At 39.7% G+C, this 26,114-nt stretch overlaps 1 protein-coding gene across 1 annotated transcript in view; it reads left to right on the plus strand.

Moving 5' to 3' along the window:
• Window positions 1-26,114, plus strand: part of Phex (phosphate regulating endopeptidase homolog, X-linked) — a 189,540-nt gene that overhangs the window by 14,680 nt on the left and 148,746 nt on the right. Inside the window, exons 4-5 of the mRNA XM_005407827.2 lie at window positions 22,546-22,632; window positions 23,685-23,911. Coding sequence (XP_005407884.1) covers window positions 22,546-22,632; window positions 23,685-23,911 — 314 coding nt within the window. The remainder of the gene's footprint in view (window positions 1-22,545; window positions 22,633-23,684; window positions 23,912-26,114) is intronic.

Below are 26,114 nucleotides of genomic sequence, written 5' to 3' on the forward strand. Positions count from 1 at the left end.
CTTCTCCTCCTTCTCCTCTTTCTCCTTCTCCTTCTTCTTTTTTTTCTTTTTGAGGTAAGGTCTTGCTACATATCCTAGCCTGGCCTCAAACTCATGGCCATCCTTGTGTCTTAGACTCTCAAGTGCTGGGACTACAGGTGTGCACCACCACGCTCAGCTTGGAAGGCTTCTTTGATGAGTGTCTTTAGTTGTACTGTGGTGGCTGCCTCCATGTTTTGAATTGATTAAAAATATTTACATTTAGTGGTCATTCTGACACTGGGAAAGAGCCAGAAGTTGCACGGTGCCAGATCTGGTGAATAAGGTGGCTGAGGATACACCATGATGTCTTTAGGAGCCCACTTTTCCATTGGATGTTATATGGTACCACCATTCACCAGAGTTTTGAGCGCATCTCATAGAGATATTCACGAAAGACTTCCAGAGCTGCTTTAGTAAATGGCAAGAACAATGGAGTGAGTGTGCTTGAAACAAGGCGGAGTATTTTCAGGGAGATTAATGGCAGTGTGTCTTTCACTGTAATAATATTTTTAATTTAAATATTCATTATCTATTTTGATTGTGTCTGATAGCCATTCTTTATTCTTTCTTGTTGTTTCTCATTTGCAAATTGTATGCAGGAAAAATTTCTCTTCAGCATTTATCAGGGACTTGGATGGAATATCTCTTAACTTCTTTAGATTTCCCTTTGCAAACTAAGCTTCTAATTTGGAGATAAATCCTACCCAATAATGGTTTATTTTAAGACACTGCTAGAATTAAATAAGCTAGTATTTTGTTTCTTACATTTGTGGCTATGTTTATGATTCTCACTGGCCCATGGCTTTTTGTCTGCTCAGGTTGTCAAATTCTATTACCAAGACTGTGCTGGCCTTGTGAGACAAAGTGGCGGGCTTCTTCCATATTTCTGTGCTCTGAGAAAGAGACAACTCAAGAAATCCCAAGTTGTTTAGTGACAAACACTGTAAAGGACAAATTCACAAATGTTCTTGATCATAAGGCTCTTGCTTCAAGTGTTATGGACAGCAGGGCGGGTATAGTGACACAAACCTAAAGTTTTAGCACTCTAGGAAACTGGGGCAGGAGAACTGCAAGTTCAAGTGTAGCGTGGGCAACTTAGTGACCCAGGAAGATCTCATCTCAAAATAATAGATATAAAAGGGCTGGAGTGTAGCATAATGCAGTAGCCCTAGGTTTAATCCCAAGTACTGGAGAGGAGGGATGGAAGGTAGGGCCTCTTTTTAGACTGATATCATCTTGTACCAGACATATGTGTTTGAAATCTAAAATATTTATTTGAAATATCTATTTTTGCAACTCTGCATTTTGAGATAATTTAAGCTTAGCATAAGTGAACAAATAACACAAGGAACTCCCATATATACTTTTTTACATAGGTTCCCTGACAGGTACCATTTTGCTGGGTTTGCTTTATCATTTCCATTCTCTATCTATACATGTATAGATGTCTCATTCTTTATATATCTTTATGTTTGTTTATAGATAGTGCAATAGAAAATAATGGAAGTATATACTGATAAATATATATATATCTGTATATATATGAAACTACAAGTATGTTACAAATGATTTTATTAAAGCATGTAAATATAGCTTTTCAAATATTAAATACTGAATGCACTGATAACCTTTTTGTTTTGTTTTGTTTTTTTGAGGCAGGGTCTCACTATGCAGTTCAGGCTGACCTTGAACTCACTATGTAGCTAAGGCTGGCCCCAAACTCATGTTGATCCTGCCTCAGCCTCCTGAGTGCTGGGTTACAGGTGTGCACCTCTATGACCAGCTTGATAACTTTTTTTTTAAAAAAACATTTGACCTTTAAAATTTATTTATATCCCTTTGTACATTCTGTATTTATCTATGTACATTTCAGGCTACCTATCCAACTGTCTATCATTCCACCCAGATAATATAAACTGATTATAGGCCAACAGTAAGTAAGAAAAAGAAGAAAAATCCTATAACCTAGTGATACTTTTAAAACTGCAAATGTGCATATAAATTATACTATACAAGTTATATGTATAGATTATATATCTTAAAAAGGATAATATATTTTATTTTTGTGATCTCTTTTTAGTCAAGTTGCTATGTACATCTTTTCATGTCAATAAAAAATAGACCTTGGGGCTGGAGATTTAGCGCAGTGGCACAGCACCTGCCTAGCAAGTGTGAGGTTGTGAGTTCGATTCCCGGTACCGGAAATTAAAAAAAATAGACCTGTACCTTCATTTGCCATGATGGCTTTGTGCAGATTTACTGTATCTGATCACTGCCTGTATTGTCATTTAGGTTATTTCCAATTTTTCTTCCCCCTAAGCCACTCAGAACATGAGATTTGAAGCCTCAAGAGCTGAACTTGAATCCTCATTCCATTTCATTCATCCCTTTGTCACTTAGGGCCAGTTGCTATTCTCTTTTAGTTTAATTTTTCCCATCCTTAAAATGGGGCTAAGAATATTCTTATCAAAGCGTTTTTGTGATGACTAAAGGAGATAACCTGAGTAAGTTACCCGGTTTAGTTCTGGCACATAGAAGGCCCTCAATAAATATTTGTCCTTTGCTTCTCTGTTTTGTCTCAAAGGTAGTTCTAAGTTTCTTAAAGTGGTGTCCATCAAATCCTTTAAGTTTTATTTTGGTCTTATCCTTTGTAAATATCACGTGCCTTAAAAGTATTGACTACTGTCAAGATATTTTTCCTCACCTTGATAAAAGAAGACCATCCGAAAATAAAACCCAGTACTACCAACCAAAGGAATACTATTTTCTCACGGTTGATGGAGAACACACAGATTCAGCTGTCCAATTTGTGAAATAAAATGGATTTGACAGATCAGACTGATGAAAAATTGCTTTCTATTGAAGTCAGCAACCTGGCTCTGTGAAATTTTCTTTTAAATGTCATATAAGACTCAGATTTCTACTTGGAAAATAAAATTGTCTCTTGTTTTCTTCAAGAAGCAGATTATTCTTATTTTTTAAGGCTGAATATAGTGTGTGCTTGTCCTAAAATTTCCATCCCATGGCCACTGCCCCGTTTGTCTGCTTACAAATGAGCAGATGGAGCTTGAGCAAATGAACACTTCTGAGACACGAGGCCGTGAAAGAGATAGAACACGTGTGTCAAATAGTAGACAGATGATTTAAACCGGGGCCAGAGCATCTCTTTTATGGAGTAGCTATCTTTGCCAATAGTTTGTAAAGAAATGCAGTATATTATTTTTAAATATAACTCCAGCAGAGCCATGAGATGGAATAGGGACTGTGCACCAATATGTAATAAAGATGATTGTGATTCACACATCAATTATTTATTTGTAAATGCCTGCTGACTGAAATTCAAATGGTTCTCATAATTAAATACCTTTCCCTTTCCCCTGGATAACCTTGTTTTTTCTACAAGTGATTCTAGCCAAACCATCTTTTTTTTGATTTGTTTTGTTTTCCGATACCGGGAATCGAACTCACGATCTTGCGCTTGCCAGGTAGGTGCTGTGCCGCTGAGCTAAATCCCCAGCCCCTACCATCTTTTGTAGTTAATAAAAACTCCCAAAACTTCATCTCCTGTAAAGTCATTTGATAATTGGAAAGTTCAGATTGTTGGAGAGATGGTGAATTATATCATTTTCCTCAGACCATGCACGAAGAATCATGATGTACCAAGTTGAGCCTTGAGTTCATTACGTTCTTGGAAACAATGACATCTGGCTGGTAAAAGCAGGGATGAGGTGAAGACGTACTAAGAACCATTCATCCATTATGGTGGGCTTTTTATTCCTAATGAAAACTCAGCCACATTTCTATTGACCGAGTCCCCTATGTAAGCCAAGTATACCTGTTCAGAGAAGATTCCACCTTTCTCACACCATACTCACCCTTTTTCATGTGGCCACCTAGGAAGCAATGTGTTTCTAAATCACACGTATGTCCCCATCATTCTTGTATGTGTGAAAAGGTTCTGCTTGAGGATTTGGGCTTGAACTGAAGACTTTTGGAATCTCAAATGAACTAATTTTACTTAAAAAGGTATTTTTGTTGTTTTGGGTCACTTTCCTTACTCTCATATACCATTTGAATATGCTATGTCTTGTGTGTGAAGGGGGAGAAGGTGTCAAAACAATTTTAGTAATTGCCAGCTAGAAAACATTCACTTCAAAGACAGAAATAACTTTCTTTCTGATGATCCCATGGAAAATGTGACTATCTCTAGGATATGTTCTCCTTCTCAATAGCTAATCAGACTGGAGGGTATGAGAGTGACTATGCACGGTTGTGTGCTTCTGTTGCAGTAGTTCTGCCAGTCAACCCTTTTGTTTGTCTTTGTATCTGTCCCTTTCCACACCCTGTACATGATCTTGTTTTACTTTTTGACTCTAACCTGCTCTAAGCAACTGATTTTAATATCTGGTCTCTCCCCCATAGCTTTACTGTAGCTCTCCTATCCTCAGTAGTTCATACAAGTGAGTTGGATATGCTTGATAATGCCAACTCTATTTACGATATTCATTTTGAGTTGTATAATATTGAATTTGGGGAAAGTACGTCAACTTCCAGTAGATTGAAATACACAATATTTTGACTATACTAACTGATCTGTGAATTCAAGATTGCTTACTGAGCATGTACGGTGGTACCTCGGTTCACAAACTTAATTCTTTCCATGATTCTGGTTGTAAACTGTGTTGGTCAAGAACCAACTCAGATTTCCTCATAAGCTCAATATTGAAGCTCACCATTGAATCTGAGTTGGTTCTAGTCCAGTTTAGTTTGCAACCAGAGTTGTGGAAAAAGTTGCTAAAGCAAGGTATTATTCTCATGGAAATTACAATATGCCCGTCACGAAGTGTTCCAGTAAGTATTGTTTTTTGTTTTTTTTTGTACCAGGGCTAGAACTCAGGACCTTGTGCTTGCCAGGCAGGCCTTGTGCTGCTGAGCTATCTCCCCGGCACTCCAGTAGGTATTGAAATCAAGACTCTAGAACTGTAGCCATCAGCCACATGTGGCATTTGTGTTCTCCTTTGAGACAGGGTCTCACAATGTAGTTCAGGCTGGCCTTGAACTTGCCATATAGCCCAGGCTAACTCCCGACAGTCCTCCTGCTTCAGCCTCCTGAGTGCTGGCGTTACAGGTGTGCACTACTGCACAGGGCTCACATGTGGCTTTTGAGTACTTGAAATGTGGTTAGCTGGAATTGAGATATGTTATAAGTGTAAAGTGTACACAACATTTCCAAGACTTTGTTTTTAAAAACAATGTAAGCTCCCTCAATGAACTGATGATTCTCTCACAACTAGCGATTACGTGTTGAAGTGATAATATTTTAAGATATATCGGGATAAATGAAATGTTGTTAAACACAGTATCATCTGTTTCTTTTTACTTAAGTGTAGCTACAAGAAAATTAAACGTCACATATGTGGCTTGGATAATATTTCTACCAGACCGTGCTGCTCTAGATTCCTGAATAGGCTATTGCGAGGTTCGTTATCTGGGAATACATTCAAATGGACTTCATTGGTAGAAGAGCATCAGACAACACATTTTATTAGAAATAGGGCTGAGGATGTAGCTTAGAGGTAGAGCATGCACTTAGTCTATTTGAGGCCCTGGGTTTAATCTCCAGCACTAAAAAGAAATAGGAAATAGGGCCTGGTGACATCTCTGGGCTCTCTGTATTTGTGTGCTTTGTGACACTTTTAACCAGCTGAATTGTTTTATTTGTGCACTTGTTTACTTGTTCTTGCCACCTATCCCCATTGCGACCCCTGCAGGGAGGCAGAACCTTGCCCATTTGGGGTGTCACTGTGACCCTGGTGCAAAGCATAGAGCCAGCCGCGCGGGACATGCGCATTAAACACTTGTTATGTAAAGGATACGCTGCGCTTGGGGCAGGGTGCTGGCTGAGAGGGAGGAGCGACCTCTTTTCTTTTCTTCCCTGCCTCCTGTGCCTGAGGCTCTGTCTGCTATCCCAGGAGAGCCCTGATGTGCAACTGGAGCTTGCCCCAGACCGGAAGGGAAGAGCAATTGTCTGTCAGCTCTCCATCTGTGTTGGAGGCAGGACAGCGTTGCAGGCACTCAGACAGTCCCGAGCCCTCCTAGATCTTTTGCAACTTGCAGATGGGAAAAATAAGAACTTGTAGGATGAGGTTTATGTTTAGGCTCTGAAAGAAAATTGAGACTCTGCTGTTTACCAGCTGTGTCACCATGGCTGAGACACTGATCTCTGAGCCTCAGTTTCTGAGCTGATGATACTGTTGAACAAATTTAATCATAGATGTGGAAAGTCTTTCTCACAAGATTCAATAAATGGGAACTATTATCATTGTTTATGTCATAAGGATTTCAAAATCATTTTAAAACACTCAGAACATGTGATACTTAAGAAATATTAGTTCTCACCTGGCATGGTGGTGCACTCCTGTAATCCCAGCACTCTGGAGGCTGAGGCAGGAGGATCACTGCAAGACTAATGCCAGCCTGGGCAGAATAGTGAATCTAGGCTAGCCTGAACCAAGTAGTGAGATCGTGTCTCAAAAAACCACAAAAGAAAAAGAAAATATTAGTTCCCTATTCAAGTAAAACTGATAACTTTAATTGATATGAAAACTTAAATGACACTATTAAACACTATGATCTAGTTTTCTTCCAAAGTTGCCACAGGCCTGTAAATGAGGAATCTGATCATGAAGAAGGCAAACCTGGAGGACACACAACACATTAAAGTGTATCTTAATTTCCTGCTGCTGTAACAGAATATCCCAGACTGGGTAATTTTTAGACAATGGAAATTTACTTGGCTCCTGCTTCTGGAAGCTGGGAAATCTAAAAGGGTAGCACTAACATCTGATGAGGGCCTTTGTGCTACATTAAAACATGGCAGAAGGGCAGGTAAGAAAGCACATAGGACAGAGAACCGAGGGCTAACCTCCTGTGATAACTAGCCCAGTCCCAAGATAATGTTATTAATTCAGAGAGGAAGAGCTCTCTTGGCATACTCACTTCTTAAGGATTCCAGTTTTGTATCATCATGATGGCAATTTAATTGCAATACAAGTTTTGGAAGGGAAATTCAAACCATAGCAAGACACTTGTTTGTATTCTCAACTTTTACTGCCAGACTTCGGTTATGACCATAAATCCTAGAAGGTTTTGACAATCAGTTGGTCAGACATGTTCATTGGGTGTCATGTGACTTTTACGTCACTCCAACAGGCATGCAGAGAGGAGTGGAGGGAAATTGGTGACACCTTAGGCTGCTCTAGATCTTCTCTAGGTACTATGTTTAAAAAGTTTCCACTAGTTTCCCTTTTTACTTTTCTTTCACTCATTGCTAAGAGATCCTTAACTTGGGTCTACAATGAGAACTGTTGATAGAATTCAAGCTCTTGAATGAAAAAAATAGCCTTATTTACTCTTATCTCTTATAGAACTTTAGCATATTTTTTGATCATGAACGAAGCTAAGAAGCCCTAGTGCTGTTAGCAGTACTTGTACAGTGGTACTTCGGTTTAAGAACTTAATTTGTTCCACGAATGCTTTTGTTTGCGAATAATTGGGTTCACAAATGAAGCATTTGGCAAAGTTTTGTTTTTGTCTGTGAACTCTGCAACAGATGATGAACACAACTGCGGCCATCTTTCCCGCATTCAAGTACTGAGGTACCACTGTACTTTGTTTTCGACAGGAATCGTGGTTGTTTTTCTAACTTTTGATGGTTGTTGCAGGCATCTTAGAATGCTATCTACTTGCACCACTGCTTCAAGATGATAGTAGTTGTTGGACTCCATGACTCAATGTTAGGTCTTCTCATTTAATTAGTTAATGAAGTAGCACATATATGAATCATAACAGTAAACAAAAAAATTGTTTGTTTTCCCTGTATCTGAATACCTGGTTTCCTTTGTAAACTTACATTTACAAAGCCTCAAATCTTTGAACAGTCCACTGTCTAGACTCACTGGGTAATGAGCACATTACCAGCAGTTAATATGAGTTTCTAAGGATATTTGATGAAACTGGAGATTTGGGTTTGGAAGTTTGGGCCAATAGCAACTCTTCAACTGGTTAAGTGTAGGCTTTGTGCAGGATTGCCTGTGCCAAGGAATAAATATATTTTCAGGGGAAATTACTAAGTGTTACCATGTGTTTATCATGAATGCAGGGATTTAAAGGCCAATTCCCAGCTAGAGATGATAGAGCTTTTGCCATGATGTAGTTAAAAATACTTGTAAGTGGTGTAAATGATTGAGAATCTTAATGTACTGTTTAGAATATTTACTCATGAGTATATACTACACGGTGCATGAAAGAGCTATCTTGTTGTCCAACCTTGAAAGACAGGGACTGTTGCTTGAACTTGGAGGGGTGGGGCATAGCAGACTTGGGGTAATTGTAAATCTGGAGGTGCTGGGAATGGAGTTCCAAGGACAAGACCGAGTACCTTGAACTTGGCCTTGTTGGACAGAATGAGTGAAAAGGGCCACTGGAGAGAAATGGCAGGAATGAGATGGGCAGGTGAAGGATGTCGAAATCCAGTTGGGAGATTTTTGACCTGAGGAATGCTGAGGATTTTGAGAAGTGGAGCGACAACCTGAAACTCATGCAAATACTGACAACAAAGAGTGGGAAAAGCAGACGTGGGGGCATTATTCTTAACCATAAATATTGCAACACATTATGAGAAGTTTCCTGCAAGTTAGCTTGAATGTTGTAGGAGGAAAGACAGATTTTACTTTGGAAGACTATCAACTAAATTTAGCTTCTTCTGACTAAATATAAGTTCTTTGGCACGACTAATGATACAGGATATGTGCATCCTGAGAAAGACGTGTACACCCACAACTGACACTTCTCCACCTGCCCACACCAGGTCCCGTTATACATGCTGGTACGTGGAAGTGAATTTTCCTTTACAGTTCTTCAAGTGGGTTGTATATTTTTGAAAAACCACTTCCCAAAAGAGGATGGCTGTTTGAGAAGGGAAGAAACACCCTAGCTGGCTTTGGTGGTAACACTTCGGAGGCATATCCATGTGAGCGTCGGTGGTTATGATTCCTGAAAGAGGTCATTATGATTCCTGAAGGTTTTCCAAGTATCCACGTGTTCCTACTATTGGTTGCCAGAAGACAGAAAAATAGCAGAGCTGAGAGTATAGAATTTTTGGGAGAACTTGCAAGAGCATGCAGATTTCATCGCCGAAGCAGAGGACTCCCATTTCTTGTGTCTTAGAGACATGGGTGAACCCCTTCCATTTCCCATCCTCCTGACTGGTCAAAGACAAACTGAAGGCTCTGGAAAAATTAAAAAGTTGGTTGTATGCTAACATGCAGAGAAGAAATGAGTTGAAAATACCATACTTGCATTTCCAAACTCCCTGACGAGGGGGCTCCAGCTGTGGTCTCGCCCTTCATCCTGAGAACTGTGATGGAAGATGAGGATGGTTTAGGCATCTTTACAGTGTGTCAAGATCCCCGTTTCTGTCCGACTGATTGCTCTGTGAAGTGAGCCTTTAGTTGTTTTACAAAATTTGTAAAAGTACAACACACAGAGGAGGGCCTAACAGGGCCAGGCATCTTATAGAGATGACCTTATTATTTTTTTTTTGTTTGTTTTTGGTTTTTCGGTTTTTCTCCAGTACTGGGAACCGAACTCACAACCTTGCGTTTGCCAAGCAGGCGCTTTGCCGCTGAGCTAAATCCCCAGCCCGAGATGACCTTATTTATAATACCCTTACTGACCCTCTGTTGCACTCTCTAAACTGAGTTCCCAGAATGCCTATAAGATTGTGAGATTTGTCAGCATTTTGAAGATAAGGAAGCAGAGCCACCAAATAGTACAGTTGCCCAAGACCACACAGTTAATAGACAAAGGACCCAGAACTGGAATTCAGGGTGTTTGACCCTTAGTACCTGGTGATGGCCCTGAAAACTGAGAAGGTGTTATTATCCTCCATTTTGTGAAAATGGAGGCTTTGAGATGTAAAGTAATTCATCCATATTCACACAGCTAGTGCCTCATACTTGTAGCGTTGTTCAACAGAAATATAATGTGAGTCACAAATGGAAGTCATATGTGATTTTGCTTTCTAGTAGTCAAATTAAAAAGGAATAACAGTTGATATATTTCATCTAACACAAAATTGTCATTTCAACATATACTTAGTATGAAAACTTATTCATGCAACATTTTCCTTTTTTTTTTGTCTACTAGCCTTTGAAATCTGATGCATATTTTACTCTGGCATCACATCCCCACGTGGACCAGCTCCATTTCAAGTGCTTACTTAATGTCCCTGCATGACCGCTGGCTTCTGTACTGGACAGAACAGTTCTAGAGCAGCGGTTCTCCATCCCAGCTACATGGTGGAACCAGTGGGGACCTAAAAGCACAGGTGCCAGGGACTCATCCTCAGACATGCTGCTACCATGGCTCTGGAGGCTGGACTCTAGGATTTCTAGCCGCCCTCCTTCCCTGCCAGGCATTGCCCGAACTGAGCAGAGAACTCTATCTGTTTTCCACTGGAGATGGTTCTGTGAGATTTGTGACATGAGAACAAATCATGGTTATTCAAAAGAACCACTCTGGCAGGACGCTTTGGTAGTTGACACCGAAGAATGCCAAGGAATGCCCTAGCTAATTTGTTAATTTCTCTCAATTTACATTTCCCACCATTTTGGCCATATCTTCAGAGTAGCAAAAGGAAAAAAGATATTTTCCTCTTCTGTCCTACACACTGGTTTGGATGCAGAGCAGAGGAAGTAAATTAAGACATAAACCACTCTCTTAATTGAGGTTAAAGGTGGTGTTGTCAGCCTGAATCCTCTGGGCTGTGGAGAAGAAGCTGGACTTGGAAAGCTGCAGGCTGGTGCCAGAATGGAAGAGGTCTTGTGGGGAACGCATGGGAGGTGCTGGGTGAGGAAAGGGGGCAATTGTGGTTCCTGCTGAGGTCTGAAGCTCCGAAGCCCGCCGGGTCCCACAGTGCTCATGAAGCTGCTCTCGCCAGCAGCCTCACGCCCAGAGCCTCACTTGGCCAAACTTGTATTTCTTCCCCTGAGACCTGGATATGAAACCCAGTACTCAGGAATTCAAACATCTCATCTCACCCGGAGGTTCAGTTGTCCTTAAAATACTTCTGGGATCATTTGGAATAATTGCCTATTGGTGTCTTTTATTTAAATTCAAATACAACTTCAATATTCCTGATGTATTTGTTATTTCTCTGAATGAAAATACTGGGCCTTCTGCAGTGGTAAATCTCTAGTTACGTGCAAAATTGCTTGTTATATTCACTTGACTTAAAATTAAACTAGAGGATACACAAACACTACAGTCTTCCATAGCCTTAACAAAATGAAACAATGTTTTCCATATTTGATTTTTTTTGCGGGGGGGGGGGGGTACTGGGATTGGAACTCAGAACACTGCACTTGCCAGGCAGGCGCTGTGCCTCTGAGCTATATCCCCAGCCCCCAAACAATGTTTAAGGGTGACAGGTCAAATAGGAAAGATAAAAAAGAATCATTATCATTCACAATGAAAAAAAATGTTGTCAGTTGTCAAGATGCACCATTATTTTATGTGTGCTGAGAAAGAGTAAGCTGTCATGCAATGTGTTCTTATAACTTAGAATTTTTATTTTGTGTTTATTGAAGGAGTTCTTTGAGCAGTACTTAGAAATTAATATTTTATTATGTATAACTTTTTTGCATCCATTAAAAAGGATGGGTTAAGGTATGAGGAATTGAACCCAGGACCTTTGGACTGAGCTACATCCCTGGCCCTTTGTTACGTTTTTATTTTTGAGGCGGAATCTTGCTTAGTTGCTTAATTGCCCAGGCTGGGATTAAACTTGCCATCCTCCTGCCTCAGCCTTCCATAGTGCTGGAATTATAGGTATGTGCCACCATGCCCAGCCATTTCCTGTAGCTTTTATATTTTGCATCATCAGTGTTTTAGTTTCCCCACAAAATATTGTCCTCCTCATCAAGAACCACAGTGTTTCAACATTTTTTGAAAAATCTTCCTTGGTTACTTCTGGGATTTTCCTCCAAGGTGACCTTTTAGGACATGCAAAAACTTCTCACTTCCTTGTTAAGTCTAGGTGAACTCTTTCTGAAGCCCTTTAGCATGATGGTTTGCCAAACTTGCATCCAACTCATTTCCTGTGCCGACTCTATGAATGTCTACCATCAGGCTTGCATGAGGCGGGCAGTGGCACCTATGTTATTACTGTGCCTGGCAAATTATTTCCACATGGGTTTCAATTTCAGAGACACTGACATGTGGAAAAGGTTCACCTTAGAGTTGATGAAATAGGGCATGTAAATCATATTTCTGATAGTCCCCAACTACTTGTCACCTCCACCATGCTTATGTGCTTTAAAAAGTTTCACTGAGATTTACCTCATGTCCCACCTCAGCCAATCTCGGCTTTAGTGTGTGACAGTGAAGAAGCAATGATCCTCACTTCCCACACACTCCGATTTGTAGCTATGCTTCTGTACTGTGCATCCCAACCTTGAATCTTCATGTGGGCCGCCTGGGAACCCTGCTGTATGTAGATCCTGATTCTGTAGGTCTGGGAAGGGACTGAGAGTCTGAAGTTCTGGCAAGTTCTCAGGTGCTGCCCACACTGCTGATCTGAGGGCCAAATGTTGAGTAGCTGGGCTTTTAGTACAACTAAGGACATGGAATGTCACAGGAGCAATTCGGTACATCTCCACGGTACATGGATGGTTTCACGTTTCCTCCTTCATACCTTTTTTGAAGAAAATCTTTGTGTAGCAAATGTCATTGTACTAGGTACAGACAAAGATTTCGTAGGATTAAAAAAAGAAAAGAATCTTGATCTTGTGGTACAGGGAGAGATATTTCTTCCACTTAATTTGTTTTCTGAAAGATTTGTTCATTTCATTTGCCATTGCTTTCCTCCTCAGAAAATTTAAGGAATGTGAATTTATTAGGAAATCTGCATGTAATTGCAGATTAATAACCTACCCATTAATACTGCATTAGTTCATCATGATTAATAGCATCTATGTGAATGCTTAATGAATTAATAATGATGGACTATTTGCTTTAAAGTGTCGAGAGAACATTGTAAAAAGGCACTACCCATAACAGGAAAATTAATTATATGCTGGTTGGATAACAGCTTGTCACAAATAAGATATGTTTGTTTGGAAAGCCTCACTGATGTTGATATTTGCACAGTGGGAGGCACTTTTTAAAACATTCATGGACCTTTTAACTTGCAAAATGTGGAATTTTATTTTCATGAACAGTTAAGATAGGTGTGGATGCTGGTCTTTGTGACAGAGAAAACAGTACAGACACACAAGTATATGCGGATCTACTCACATAGCTGTGCTCCTAACCAGAGACTTCCTACGGTGGATATTCAGATTCAGCTCCAGAATGAACTACTTGTACTACCTGCCAGTCTATTCTAAATTCATAAGTTCACTCCCCCAGGTCCCATGCATCTCCTGGTTCTAATTTTAATCCCTTTGGGAATCATTTGTTTTTGCCGTCATTCCTCAGTCTAATTCCGTGATGTCGGCAGCCAGCGTTGTTTATTTCTGTCTTTGCCCTACATCTGAGGAAGCGAAGGTCAAGGAAATTATGTGACTTGCCCAAACCAATCTAGCCATATAATTTGTCCCCCACAGATTACGGTCTACCATTTCAAATGTCTCCAATTTTAACCCAGGCGGAAAGAGCTGCTGGAGCGGAGGCTCTGTCCACCTGGTGCCTTTGAGGAAACCCAAGAAGCCCTGTGCGATTGGAGTTCTGAGCTGAAAGAGGAGGGGGACAAAACATAAAACTGGAAGGAAGGGCTGGGGCCAGATTATGCAGACCTTGGAGGCTGTGTAAAGATTTTAGACTCCATCCTAGGGCAATGGGAAGCCATTTGTAAGTGTCATGTCGAGCGATATGATGAGTGATGTGTTTTGCCAGAGCACACGGGCTGCCTGAGGAGAATGGTTTGGAGGCAGTGCTGAAGTATTGGAGACCAGTTCAACAGGCATTACTGTAGCCATCTGTTTTCCAGCTTGGCATTGAAATAAAGGTAGAGTTTGTCTTCCTTATTGCAGAAAACACTGACGCATTACTGGTTATCCTTCCCTTTGTCTTTTCTTTTGCCAACTGGAAAGGGCATTGCCTCTTCCCCGGTGCCCCTGATTTCCTTGAACTTAGGAAGTTCCAAAGAGCTCTACCCAGGGGGCAGAATATGCCCGTGAAGCTACAGCAGCAGTCGGTGGGCACGGCAGTTAGCTCTCATTCTTCCGGCTTTTTTTGCCCCGGTGGGTCCGCTGCTTGTGCCAAAGTTGTCTCTTTGGGGAAGAGCACTCTGGATAGAGAAGCAAAGAGAGCTCACCCTAGTTTTAGAGAGAAGCAGTCTCCTCTGAGCACATATTGTGGTTTGAAAGGCCAGGAATAGAACCCCTCTGTCTCTTACCTCCTCAGGGTAGGTGGGAGTGAAAATGAGATAGCTGGGAAGTCTTTCTAAACCTATGTTTGCAGTGTTTTGATGCTGCTTTCACAGATGGGGGGAATCATGAAGTCTAGAGCTTAGACTTTTTAGAATTTCAGGGATGTAATGTTCATCCCATTCTTCCTCCCCTTAGGGTGTGGTATAACCTGGAATTGAAAATAGATGCCTTGTTCCCTCCTCCCTTTGAAAGTATTCTTGGCATAGTGCAGATTTTTCTTTCTCTTCTTGAGCCAGTGAATCAACCTTCACCTCACAACCCTATTGCATTTCACTTTTAAGAAGGAAAATATCTAAAGCAGACTTGGGAAGAACTGAGGCTCTCACTTAGATCTAAATGGGCCACTGTAAGGAGAATGTTTCTCGAAGAAAGCAAAGTATTCAAAGAATGTTGATACTGAACTGAAATGGAGCTATAGAGTGAGGAAATGAGCAAAGAAAGACTCCACGCTCCTACTTGTGTTTGAGTGGAGCGGGAAAGGTGGAAGAAGGAATCAGGACTGGTGATGTTTCTCAGAGTTACAAACATCAAAAAAGACTGATGAGTGCCGTTGGTTTAAAGTAGCATTTCTAGCCAGGCGTGGTGGCGCACGCCTATAGTCCCAGCACTAGGGAGGCCGAGGCAGAAGGATTGTTGTGAGTTCGAGGCCAGCCTGGGCTACAAAGTGAGCTCAAGGCCGGCCTGAACTGCATAGTGAGACCCTGTTTCAAAAAACAAGACCAAAAAAAAAAAAAGAGTAGTATTTCTCAAAGTGTGTTCCCTGGACATCAGCATTTCCTGGGCATTTGTTAGAAATGCACAATCCATGGCCTTACCCCAGACCTGCTGAATCAGATACTTTGCAGAGAAGACCCAGCCATCTGTCTTTTAACCAGTTCTCCTGGTGGTTCTGATACATGCTCAAGCTTGGAAGTTACTGACTCAGATTAGAGCATAATATGAAGTCAGTCCTTGGGGACCAGCTAAATCCTGCTCTGTCTTCACCATGCTTCCCACCTCTGACCAGGTGTTCGGAAATCTCCCGGTGCCTCAGAAATCTGGCTCCTTGGTCCCAGTGTAAAGTCATCCCATCCTTATAAGAACAAGGCATTTTTTTCTTCCAGCTATGGTCCAGAGACCTATCAGGAAATTGTTGTTGCCTCTGGTTTAGCCACTAGGACCTTGTTGTCTCATAGGAAAGCAACTTGTGGAATTTTACTGGGCATCTGATGGTCAAATGAGCAGGAGGCAGGGACCTGGGTCTAGATCCAAGTTCTAACTTTTACTAGCCTAGACTTCTTTGAAAAATTCTTACAGTTTTTTAACCTGTAGAATGGGATTGATTATGCAAGCCTTTGGGGGTGCTGGGGTTAACTAAGGTCATACATAGTATACCTGGTACAGAACACATGCTTAATAAATGAACACTATGATTATTGTTTCCTTGGATATCTCAGGGTTCCTCAGGAAAGACCATTTCAGGGAGGATGTAATCATACATGGCTTTTGTCTTGTAGTGTTAAGATGGTTAAAATAGGCAGGAAGATGAGATGATTAGAATTTTCACTACAGGAAAAAATGAAGATGGCTTTTAATGACTTGAAGTTTGGAACAGGCTTTACATTGAATCATCTGCTAAGGTACACATTAAATAGGAAATCTATTCTTCTGAGTTAAAATATATTGGCAGAGTCATTGTGATGCTGTGTTATCAAAGAGCAATGCTAAAATTTAAATTATTTTAAAGTATAACCTTGATAAGTGTAATCTTTATAAATTAATTCACTTATAAATGGATATAATGAAAGAGTTACTTTCCATTAGACTTTCATAGTATCTGGCAGTTTTAGAAAATTGATTTTTATTGCAGACAGAGGTCTTTTATGTTAAAAAGGAGGTGTTTTTGTGATATTTGGTAACCCGTGATTTAGATTGATGAGTTAGAGGTTTTAAATGCCCCTGAAATCATCTCTTCCCCTTTCTCTTAAACTGATGCTAGCCAACAATTATCATTTATTGGATGATAATAAAAAATGAAGAGAATTGCTTCAACAGTTCCTGTCCCTGTATTTAGGTGGGACAGTGTCGCTTCTCCTCATTATTCCCAAAGAATGAGAAATATCAGCTTTTATTGTCTTTTCAGTATGTCGGACAGACACAGTTAATCCCATGCTTGACTGGCTATGGGACTGAGAAAACTATATAGTTGAGTGTCACACAATTCATGTAGAAATATGAGGGTTATGGGATCCATAGACCATGACTTAGTTAACTTGAATTTTATTTTTAATGGGAATAACAATTTAAAGTCTTTGGGTGTATCTGTATAAGGGTTTAATACCCAGGCAGTGTGATTCAGAAAAATGAAAAATTTCAGTACAGTAAATAAACTGAGAACTTGGCAACCAAATTGAAGTCTGCAGCCTAGAAAAATCAACAAGGACTAAAAATAGTAAAATTAGAGGCGACATTCAACCATGGACTGTCCAAAGGTGGTTTTTACGTACCACCAAAGGACACACCAGGCCATGGTATGATAGGTTTAAAAAAATATAGGTCTAGAGAACATTCTGTTCATTATGTAGGTGTGGAGGCTTACAATGCAGATTTTGTTTTCCAAAGTTTGGATGTTTCATGTTCTTTCACTTGACTTAAGAGGGTACCCTTTTTAATGTCAAAGAAGTATTTGCATAATCTACACAAGATTGAGAGTTTACCATGGTGAAGTTAATGTAAAGGTTTTAAAATGCAATTGCTGCTGCCATTAAACAAATCAAACAAACAGCTCTGACATTCACTGGTCTTTTAGCAAACAGCCAGAAGGTCCCCTTTAGAGCAGGCACGTAGAAGTATTGCAGGATCGCGAGGAAGAGCATGTGGGGGAAAGCTGTGTGAGTTCCAGTGTTCCTGAACCAACTCACACTGTGTCAGCTCAGCATCAGGGCTCTTGGTAGGATTTTGCTCTATGGCTAAACTTTGGTGCATGTGGACTTAAAAAAAAAAAAACAACAGTATTAGTTGAGCTGGTCCTTAATATTGCAGAAACTTCAAATCCCTGGCCTGAGTTGTACATAACTGTCATGAGCTCTTGACTAACCAGGATACTGTGAACTCCACAGGAGTCTCACCCTTCCTTTGGAATTTTCTTTTCATCTTCGGAGTGCACAGTAAATGCTCTGTCTGTGTAGGAGGAGTGAATTGAGACAGGAGGATTGATAGTCTGCTCTTGACGGCTAAGGGTAAAGGAGGTATTCCTCCTCCACCACCCCCAGACTCTCAGTATAGAAGAGCAGCATAGTGGGGATGGTCTCAGCTGAGACAATTGATGAAATTAAACTAGGGTATCCTAACTGGTACTCAAAAAAGATGAAATCTTAGGTGTCACTGCATGATGCAGAGATTGGAGCGTGCAAAAGGAGATTATGGTGTTGGCATGATCATGCTATTGGTGATTGTGAAAAAGGATAGAAGTAGTCAGCGTCGCTTCTCCTAGTTCCTTTTCAGTTGGATGAAATTTTTTCTGTCAGACTTTCCTTGCCAGGAATTCAGCTCCGCCACTATTCACTAAGCATCAATCAGTCCAAGCTTTAGAGCCTGGTTTTTCAAAGATGAACGTGACCCAGCCCTTGTTCAAAAATAGACTCAAACTAATAGAGAAAAGCCATTGTTAATACCATTTTTTCATGAAAATATTTTGGATGATATTATTTGATGCACAATGACCAATAATATCTTATTTATTAGAATGTCATGATTTGTACCCTACGAGGCCAGGCTTTTGTTGGAAGGGCAGGCTGTCTACATCATGGGCAAAAAGAAATTTTAGATTGTAGATCTAAATGTGAATCAATAAAGATTCTCAATGAAAAATGTGGGCTAAAGGAACTTAGGATGGGGGATAGGGGAAAGGACAGTAGGGAAAAGGAAAAAAATGCAAGTCAGTTGGATGATTAGTGTCTCTTAGTTCATTAAAAAGGAAATTTTGTGCTAATATCGATTGGAGAAATTTTTATGCCCATATCTTGTACCCTGAGCAACTACTTTAAAGATAACAACATGTTATGTATTAACTGTAGTTATTCTCCTAATATTGTGTTATAAAATTTTGTTTTACCTTTTTTCCATAAAATAAAAAAAGTTAAAAGGGAAAATGTAGGCTAACTTCATGACTTTGGGGTAGGCAAAGGTTTTCTTAAGAGGACACAAAAATATACTAGCTATAGAGAAGATAAAAATGGATAAACTGGACTACATTAAAATACTTTCAGTTAATCACAAGCTAACACTGAAAAAGTCTAAGGAATGAGAAAAAAGTTGCAATAAGAATATTCAAGAGTTTTAAGAATTTTATTCATTCATTTATTTATTTATTTATTTTTGAGACAGGGTCTTGCTACGTAGTTCAGGCTGGTCTTGAGCTGACTTTGTGGCCCAGGCTGGTCTCGAACTCGCAGCGATCCTCCTGCCTCAGCCTCGTGAGTGCTGGGATTACAGGTGTGCACCACCACCCCTGACTGCAATAAGAATATTCAAAAGAGACTTGTGTGCACACTATATAAAGAACTACCAATCCAAAGGAAGAGGTAGACTACCCACTAGAAATATGTGGATTAGGTAGGCTTTAGTAAGCACTCACAAAAGAGGATACTGTTGTCTTGATTGGAGATAGCAATTGGAAGGGAAGGGGCACAAGGAATTTCTGGGGTTCTGGTACTAACTTTGGTTACTTGGACATATTTAATTTGTGAAAAGCCTTCAGTTTTGGTTTCTGCATTTTTCTGTATTATGTATGTTATACTTTCATTGAAAATGTTTACATTAAAAAAGGCAATGCCATGTCCAGGATGAAGGATGTAAGGAAAATATTTTTAGAGTTGAACACTGTCTACAAGTATATCTCCTTATTTAGAATGTTCCCTGTATGGAAGCAGAAAGATCACAGAGAATGTAGGGCTTTGCAAGGTAGCTAGAACAGGTCAGTTGTGTGAACTAGTCCTGCACACGGAGTGATAGTATCTTTTTTGTTTTGTTTATATATATATATATATAATTTTAAAGAGAAAAAAATAAAACAAAATTTCAAGACCAGATAACAGAAGGGTAACAATGGTTAATACATTGTGTATTTTTTTTTTCTGGTACCGGGAATCGAACTCATGACCTTGTGCTTGCCAGGCAGGCACTGTGCCACTGAGCTAAACCCCAGCCCCTAATACATTGTGTATTGTTATCTTTAAATTAGTTACTCAGTGATAATATTTTAAGCCAGTAAGGCTTTTCCTACCAGTATCTTGAGATGGGAGGAGCAAAATAAAAATAATTGTGGAGAAGACATTAGGAACAAGCTTGATTACTTTCCAATTATGTGGCTGGTTAACTTGACCTGTAATTGTGTTTAAACTACCACTTATTGATCCCTATTTTCATGGGCCCAGACACTGAGATAGAGGCTTTCTGTGCATTACAGATGTAAAAGTCTAACCATAATCTCATAGGAATATACTATTATTACCTGAATGTACAGGTGAAATAACTGAGGCTTATCGGGATTAAGTCACCTGCTCACATTCCAACTAAGATACCGTATTAAGCTGTAGCTGGAATTCAGGTCTGTATAATTATAAAAGTCTAGCTTCTTGACATGTCTATTAATTATGCTGCTATATATATATTTATTTTTTGTCTTTTTGAGCCAGGGTCTCGCTATGTAGTTCAGGCTGGCCTTGGACTCACAGCAGTCCTCCTGCCTCAGCCACCGAAGTGCTGGGATTATAGGTGTGCACCACCATACCCGGCTGCGTTATATTTCTTTTTTTTGCCTTATATTTCTTGAGCCAATTTTATTTGATTGTACATAATAAGGAGAAGAAAATACTTAACATAATAGATGCAATATTCAAATTTGATATTCAAAAGAACTGAAACCAATTTGAATGTGAGCTTTACTGTACTGTACGTTGTTGTGGATTGGCATTTTCTTTTTCTGGTAAGGAATTAGTGGTGGTGGTGGTGGTGATTGAGAAAGCTCTGTGAAACAGCGGTGTGATGGGAATGCTGTGTAAGGGTGACCCAGGAGCCCTTCTCAAGGCTTTAGAGACATTTTAACAACCTGAGTAATTGCTTATGATGGACAGACTTTGTTTTCTGTTTATTAATGATGCTCCAGGCTAGATTTTAGTCCTCTTCCCACTGATTCATATGCAGATATGTATAAAATGGTTACTGCCTACTGATTGCCACACCACTGCCTGCATATCAATGCTGTTCTGCTGGCTTGGGCACAGAGGGTGAGAAAGGAGAAAGGGAGGAAAAGGGTGTGACAGGAACCTGGGACAGCTGAATCTGTTCTAAAAGCCAAATTCTTGTGTAGAAGTCAGAATTTTGACATACAGCAATTGTTATTTGTGCATAGTTAGGATATTGGTATTGCCCTACTTAGCACACATGTGTTCTCTTCTTCCCTTGTTGTGATATATTGGATGCCTTGGGTGTGTGCATAGGTAGATATTTGATATTTTTAGTTCTTTTTGCTTCTATCGCTCATTTTTGGTCCTCGGGGCACTCGTATTTGCAGCCTGTGAAGTGTTTATAGCATCAGAACATTATCACAGCCTTAAATGAAATTTGAATGATTTACTTCCAAATGTGTCTTCCCAACAGTCTAATGACCGTAATGACGGTGTAAGCAATATGACAGAAAGGCACATGCTCTGATTTGAATGGAAATATTTGTGTATATAGTTTTAGATCTTTCTGTTTATTAGAAAGAAAAAACCTTTCTTTATCCTTAGGGCTAATTTTCTGGCTTTTATTACTATAATAACACATACAACAGAAGCACCAAACAAACTGTGATAATTGAAAACGCCCACATCTAACCCAATTTAATTTATTGTGCTGGAATCTATCTAGTTGTATGGGCTTGTTTTATGTACAGATGCTTATTTTAAAAAACTGGACAGGAGCTCTGGTTTGCATTATGGGAGATGTAGAACTAGTTTAGAAGAAGATTGCACTTCGGGGAATATGTAATTATTTATTAATTAGATTAGCATTGTACGCTGTGTCTTGAAGCTATCCCGAGAACTGTAGGAACATCTGTTGTGCTGCGATTTTGGAGGCTTGCTAGGCTGTTTCCCCAAACGCCTTGACAACAGCAGTTTGACATTCTTGGAATAGGCAGTGCCACAGTGCTGCAGTCACCGTAGGGATTTTTCAGCTTGGCTTCATGTGGGTAAATTGATACTCTCAAGTGCATTTAAGGTGCTCGTTTTTTTAGAGGTTTGTTTTCACTGAGTCCTGGCTTTTCTCTTTCCTTATTTAGTGAAATAGTGACAACTGCCATTTTCTACCTTCAAAGAGTATTATTAGTGCTCTTATAAATAGAAAATCACTTTCCAGGTGGGCCTGGAAACCATTTCGTACACATGGCCTTATTTAAATAGCCAGGGCTTTGCATGTATAAATGGGCAAGTTTTCAGGCAGTTTGGGTAGGCTTTCCAATCACATCTCTCCCTTTCCTGTCTAAACAACTTCTTCCATGTCCACAGCATGTTTATGCAACGCTGAATAAAACTTTTAATGCGAAATTTCTTCCAGGTGACCTCCCCAAGAGGCTGTGCCGTGAAGAAATCTTAAGAAACCCGACCCTGATGAAATTGCCTCCCTTGAGAATATTACTTGGTGCAGAAACAAGAGACGGAATTCAGTTATTTTTGGTTCTTGAATAAACGAATTCTGTTTCCTTTTGTGTAGGTGACAGAAGAAATGAACCCCTGCAGAAGGCCCAATCTCAGTTGGAAATTGAACTTTGGATTTCTTGGTTAGGAGAACCCTGGATAAGAGAATGTTTAAGTGTTTTTATTTGAACATTAAACAACTTGGAATTGGTTCTGCTATCCTTCTGTGTTTTACAGATATGTATTTTCCAGGGTTATCTGTCTTTACATTTAATTTTCTCTAGGCTGAAACTGTGATTAGCTAATGACCTGCAATTTGCATCGCATGGGGATGGATACTAATGAATCTATTTCTTTTTTGACCTTCCCAGCACTTTTGGAGAAGTCAATCAGTAGAAGGCGGGACTCTGAAGCCATACAGAAGGCCAAAATTCTTTATTCATCTTGTATGAATGAAAGTGAGTAATAAGGAAACCAAATAAAACATTTACCACCCTTAGCCTTCTGAATTCTATTAATGTTTAAAGTCACTGTTTAAAGAAAAAGAGAACTGAAAACTCTCTTAATGTTTAGAGGCCTTGTTTAAGGAAAGGAACATGGTCAGTGACAGGATTTTGATTAATCTTCCTTAGTTACTCTTTTGTGGTTGTCTTGGTGGAGAAAGTAATCTTATATTTGTGATATGGATTATTTGGGTATCAGGTACTCTGTGAGACACTTGGACAGGGCCGTAGGGCAAGCCTCACTGTACCTGATACAAAAACAAGAATCCAGAGGCCAGGCCATTTCATGTCTGAGAAGAAGACTGGGAGGGAGTGTACCTGGGAGAATTCATATGTTCTATATGACCTACTGGAACCTAGAGAAATCCAGATTCCCAAGCTCCTTCGTTTAGTTTAACCAGAGTCTTTGTTGAGAGCCTCCCACCCGTCTCTTGGCATCTTGGGTCTCACTAGAGTTGGAAGAGATACTTTCCACTTTACCTGATCTGCTTTCTCAAGTCCGTTGCAGAAAGAAGACAGTGGTTCTGGGAAGTATGTGGTCTGGGCTAGCATTTGGGGTATCATTTGGTAAACTAAAAGAGGACAGTAAAAGAACAGAGTCTGAAGCATTACTTTACTTCACTAGGGAGTGACTGGCTTTATTGAGTCATTTCCTTTAGTTATTTGTCCTTAGATACCACCAAGTATGATCAGACTAACTTCATTCACTGGGGCCAATGTAGGGAGCCCATCTTCTATTGCAGGGAAAACCCAGCAGGTTTTGCTGTCAGCTTCTCTGGCAAAAACACCAGATTTGGATGATCATATTGAGTGTGAGTTGTAGGTGGGCTTGTCTCTGTGGTTATGCTCAATCCACTCCACATCACCCATCCTTTTCCTAACAGCTGAAATTTCAAGTTGAGGCCGTGCAGAATTTTCTCCTCGGAAAATTCTCTCCACTTGCATTCTTGTTTGGTGATCTGGTTTGCAATTCTAACTCTCCCTTCTCCATATCTACTCCCTTTCAGAAGCGATTGAGAAAGCAGATGCCAAACCACTGCTCCATATCCTGCGACATTCACCTTTCCGCTGGCCTGTGCTTGAAGCTAATATTGGTCCAGAGGGAGTCTGGTCAGAGAGAAAATTCAGCCTTCTGCATATACTTGCAGCATTCCGTGGTCAATACAGCAATTCTGTATTCATCCGCTTGTATGTGTCCCCCGATGACAAAGCATCCAATGAACACATTTTGAAGGTATAGCCAGAGCTCTGTTCAACGCAAGATTAATCTTTTGGGGTGCCTTCCTAGGGAAAGAAAGTCATTCTGTCTTAGTGAATGATCAAATAAAAGTTGTGATGAACTTTTAATCTAGAATATTACCCTCTTTAAGATGTGCAGAATTTAGATTACTGGCAGACAAATTTTGTCAGCCTTTTGGGATGCACGTGAGTTTCAAAGCGATCTGTGATCTGGCCCTCCAATATCTGCTCTGAGCAGGGGTCCCCTAAATTCCAGCTAAGAGACAGCTGTGATTTTCCAGCTGTTATCAAAAACTTTCTGAACTCTACCCTTTCCCTCACCCCCTCGTTCCCCTGACAGAGAATAGAATACATGGGTGATTTCTTGTTCCCCTTTCATGAACATTTTGCATACACGCCTACGTTCTCATTGTCAAGTTCAATCTGAATTTCTCCTCCTTCCTTTTAAAATATCAAGCAGAACTTGTTCTAAGTAGATGATTGCATTTCCTGTTGAGAGAGTAAGCACCTCTTCCATGAAGGATTGGGTCCTGTGGACATGCCCTGAGGAAGATCACACTATTAAAATCAGGAGACTGTCAGGAAGCTAGCAACAACAGATTTATCCATGAAAGAGCTTTGTGAGGATACCAATGGCATTTTTTAAATCACTCTGTGCTTTGATCTTGCTGTTTTTTACTTTCACACTTACTTTGACTAATAATGTTATTGAACAATTGACCCCCCTAATTTTGTTGTTTGTCAGGCTAGAAAATATTAATGGTATATTGATATTCAAGTTGTAGAAGGTATGAAACTGTTAGAGTGTATCATCCGTACCTTATATAATTCAGCTTTTTTGAAATCCAAACCCTGGAGTTGATCTTGGGTTAGACCAGAGGGTGGCAATTGTTTTCGTAAAAGGCCAGATAGTGCATATTGTAAGTTTTGCAGGCTGTCTGGTCTTTGTTGTAACAACTCGACTTTGCTATTGTACTTGTGTAAACAGCCTTAGACAATGAGTGGGTGGCTATGTGATGGGCTATAGTTTTCTGACTTCTAGACAGTGAAAGTTTCAATAAAAATCCTTAGTCATTGAATGAATTCCCACCTACTCAGAAGGAAATTCTGAGTTTCCGAGTCAGCTGTGTTTCCGTGTTGGGAGATGAAGTGATCCTATGGTATTGAGCCATCTTCTGATGCTATCAGGATAAGATGTAGTATGCAAGATGCAGTGATAGGGGGACACATTGGGCCTCTCTCCCTTGTTGATAGATTACTCATTTTCTAAAGGTGGGTCTTAAGACCATCATTCTCAATTCCACAGCCATTACGATATAGTCTTTCAAACACTTTAGGTAGTGTTTTGAAGTAAGCTGGAAACTATCTTTCAAACTCAAGTTTATGTACACTATTGGTCAATAGGAGATCTTGACTTATAGATAAATAATGCAAATAGTAACCATTTTATTTCCACTATTTTTGGATATATGTCAAATAACTTTTTTATTGGATATTGACATATCCAATTATTGGATATTTTTATTGACATATATTTGGATATATGTCAAATAACTTTATTATATAAAATCAAATAACTTTCCTTAAGCATGCTATTATGGCAAATAATACACATAAAAATAAAGAGAATGGAACATCAAACCTCACTGGAGCCATCAACCCAACTTCATTACTCTCAACTTTCTCTCGTTCTTATTTTTCCTGAATGCCTCATTTTTGAGAGAAGAGGTCATAACATTTCATAGCAAATTGAAAGTACGATTCCATTGTATAGGGAGTGCGTCAGTGCTGATCTAATCTAGAGGGCACTCATCAGAACAACAAGAGTAATCACAATTCCACAATTAACATCTCATACGTGGTTAATTTTCAGTTATCCCGATTGGCTCAGATATGTCCTTTTAAGTTAAAAGTTTAGTTTAATTTAATTTAATTTAATTTAATTTAATTACTTCTTTGTGATGCTCATGGTGGAACCTAGAGCCTTGAACACGCTGGTCAAATGCTCAACCACTGAATTACACTTGTAACTCTCAATCGTAAGCTTAAAGACACCCTAAATCAAAAGCAGTTGGTCTTTGATTTGAGCTCCAATATTCTAATCTGCAAGTTTCCCTTCTTATTGTTTTTGAACATCACATTTATTTGTTTTTTTTGTTTGTTTGTTTGTTTTTTTTTTTTTTTTTTTTTTTTTTTTT

Source organism: Chinchilla lanigera, unplaced genomic scaffold (genome assembly GCF_000276665.1).
Source record: "Chinchilla lanigera isolate Chin_1 unplaced genomic scaffold, ChiLan1.0 scaffold00108, whole genome shotgun sequence".
In the NCBI taxonomy this organism is placed as follows: Eukaryota; Metazoa; Chordata; class Mammalia; order Rodentia; family Chinchillidae; genus Chinchilla; species Chinchilla lanigera.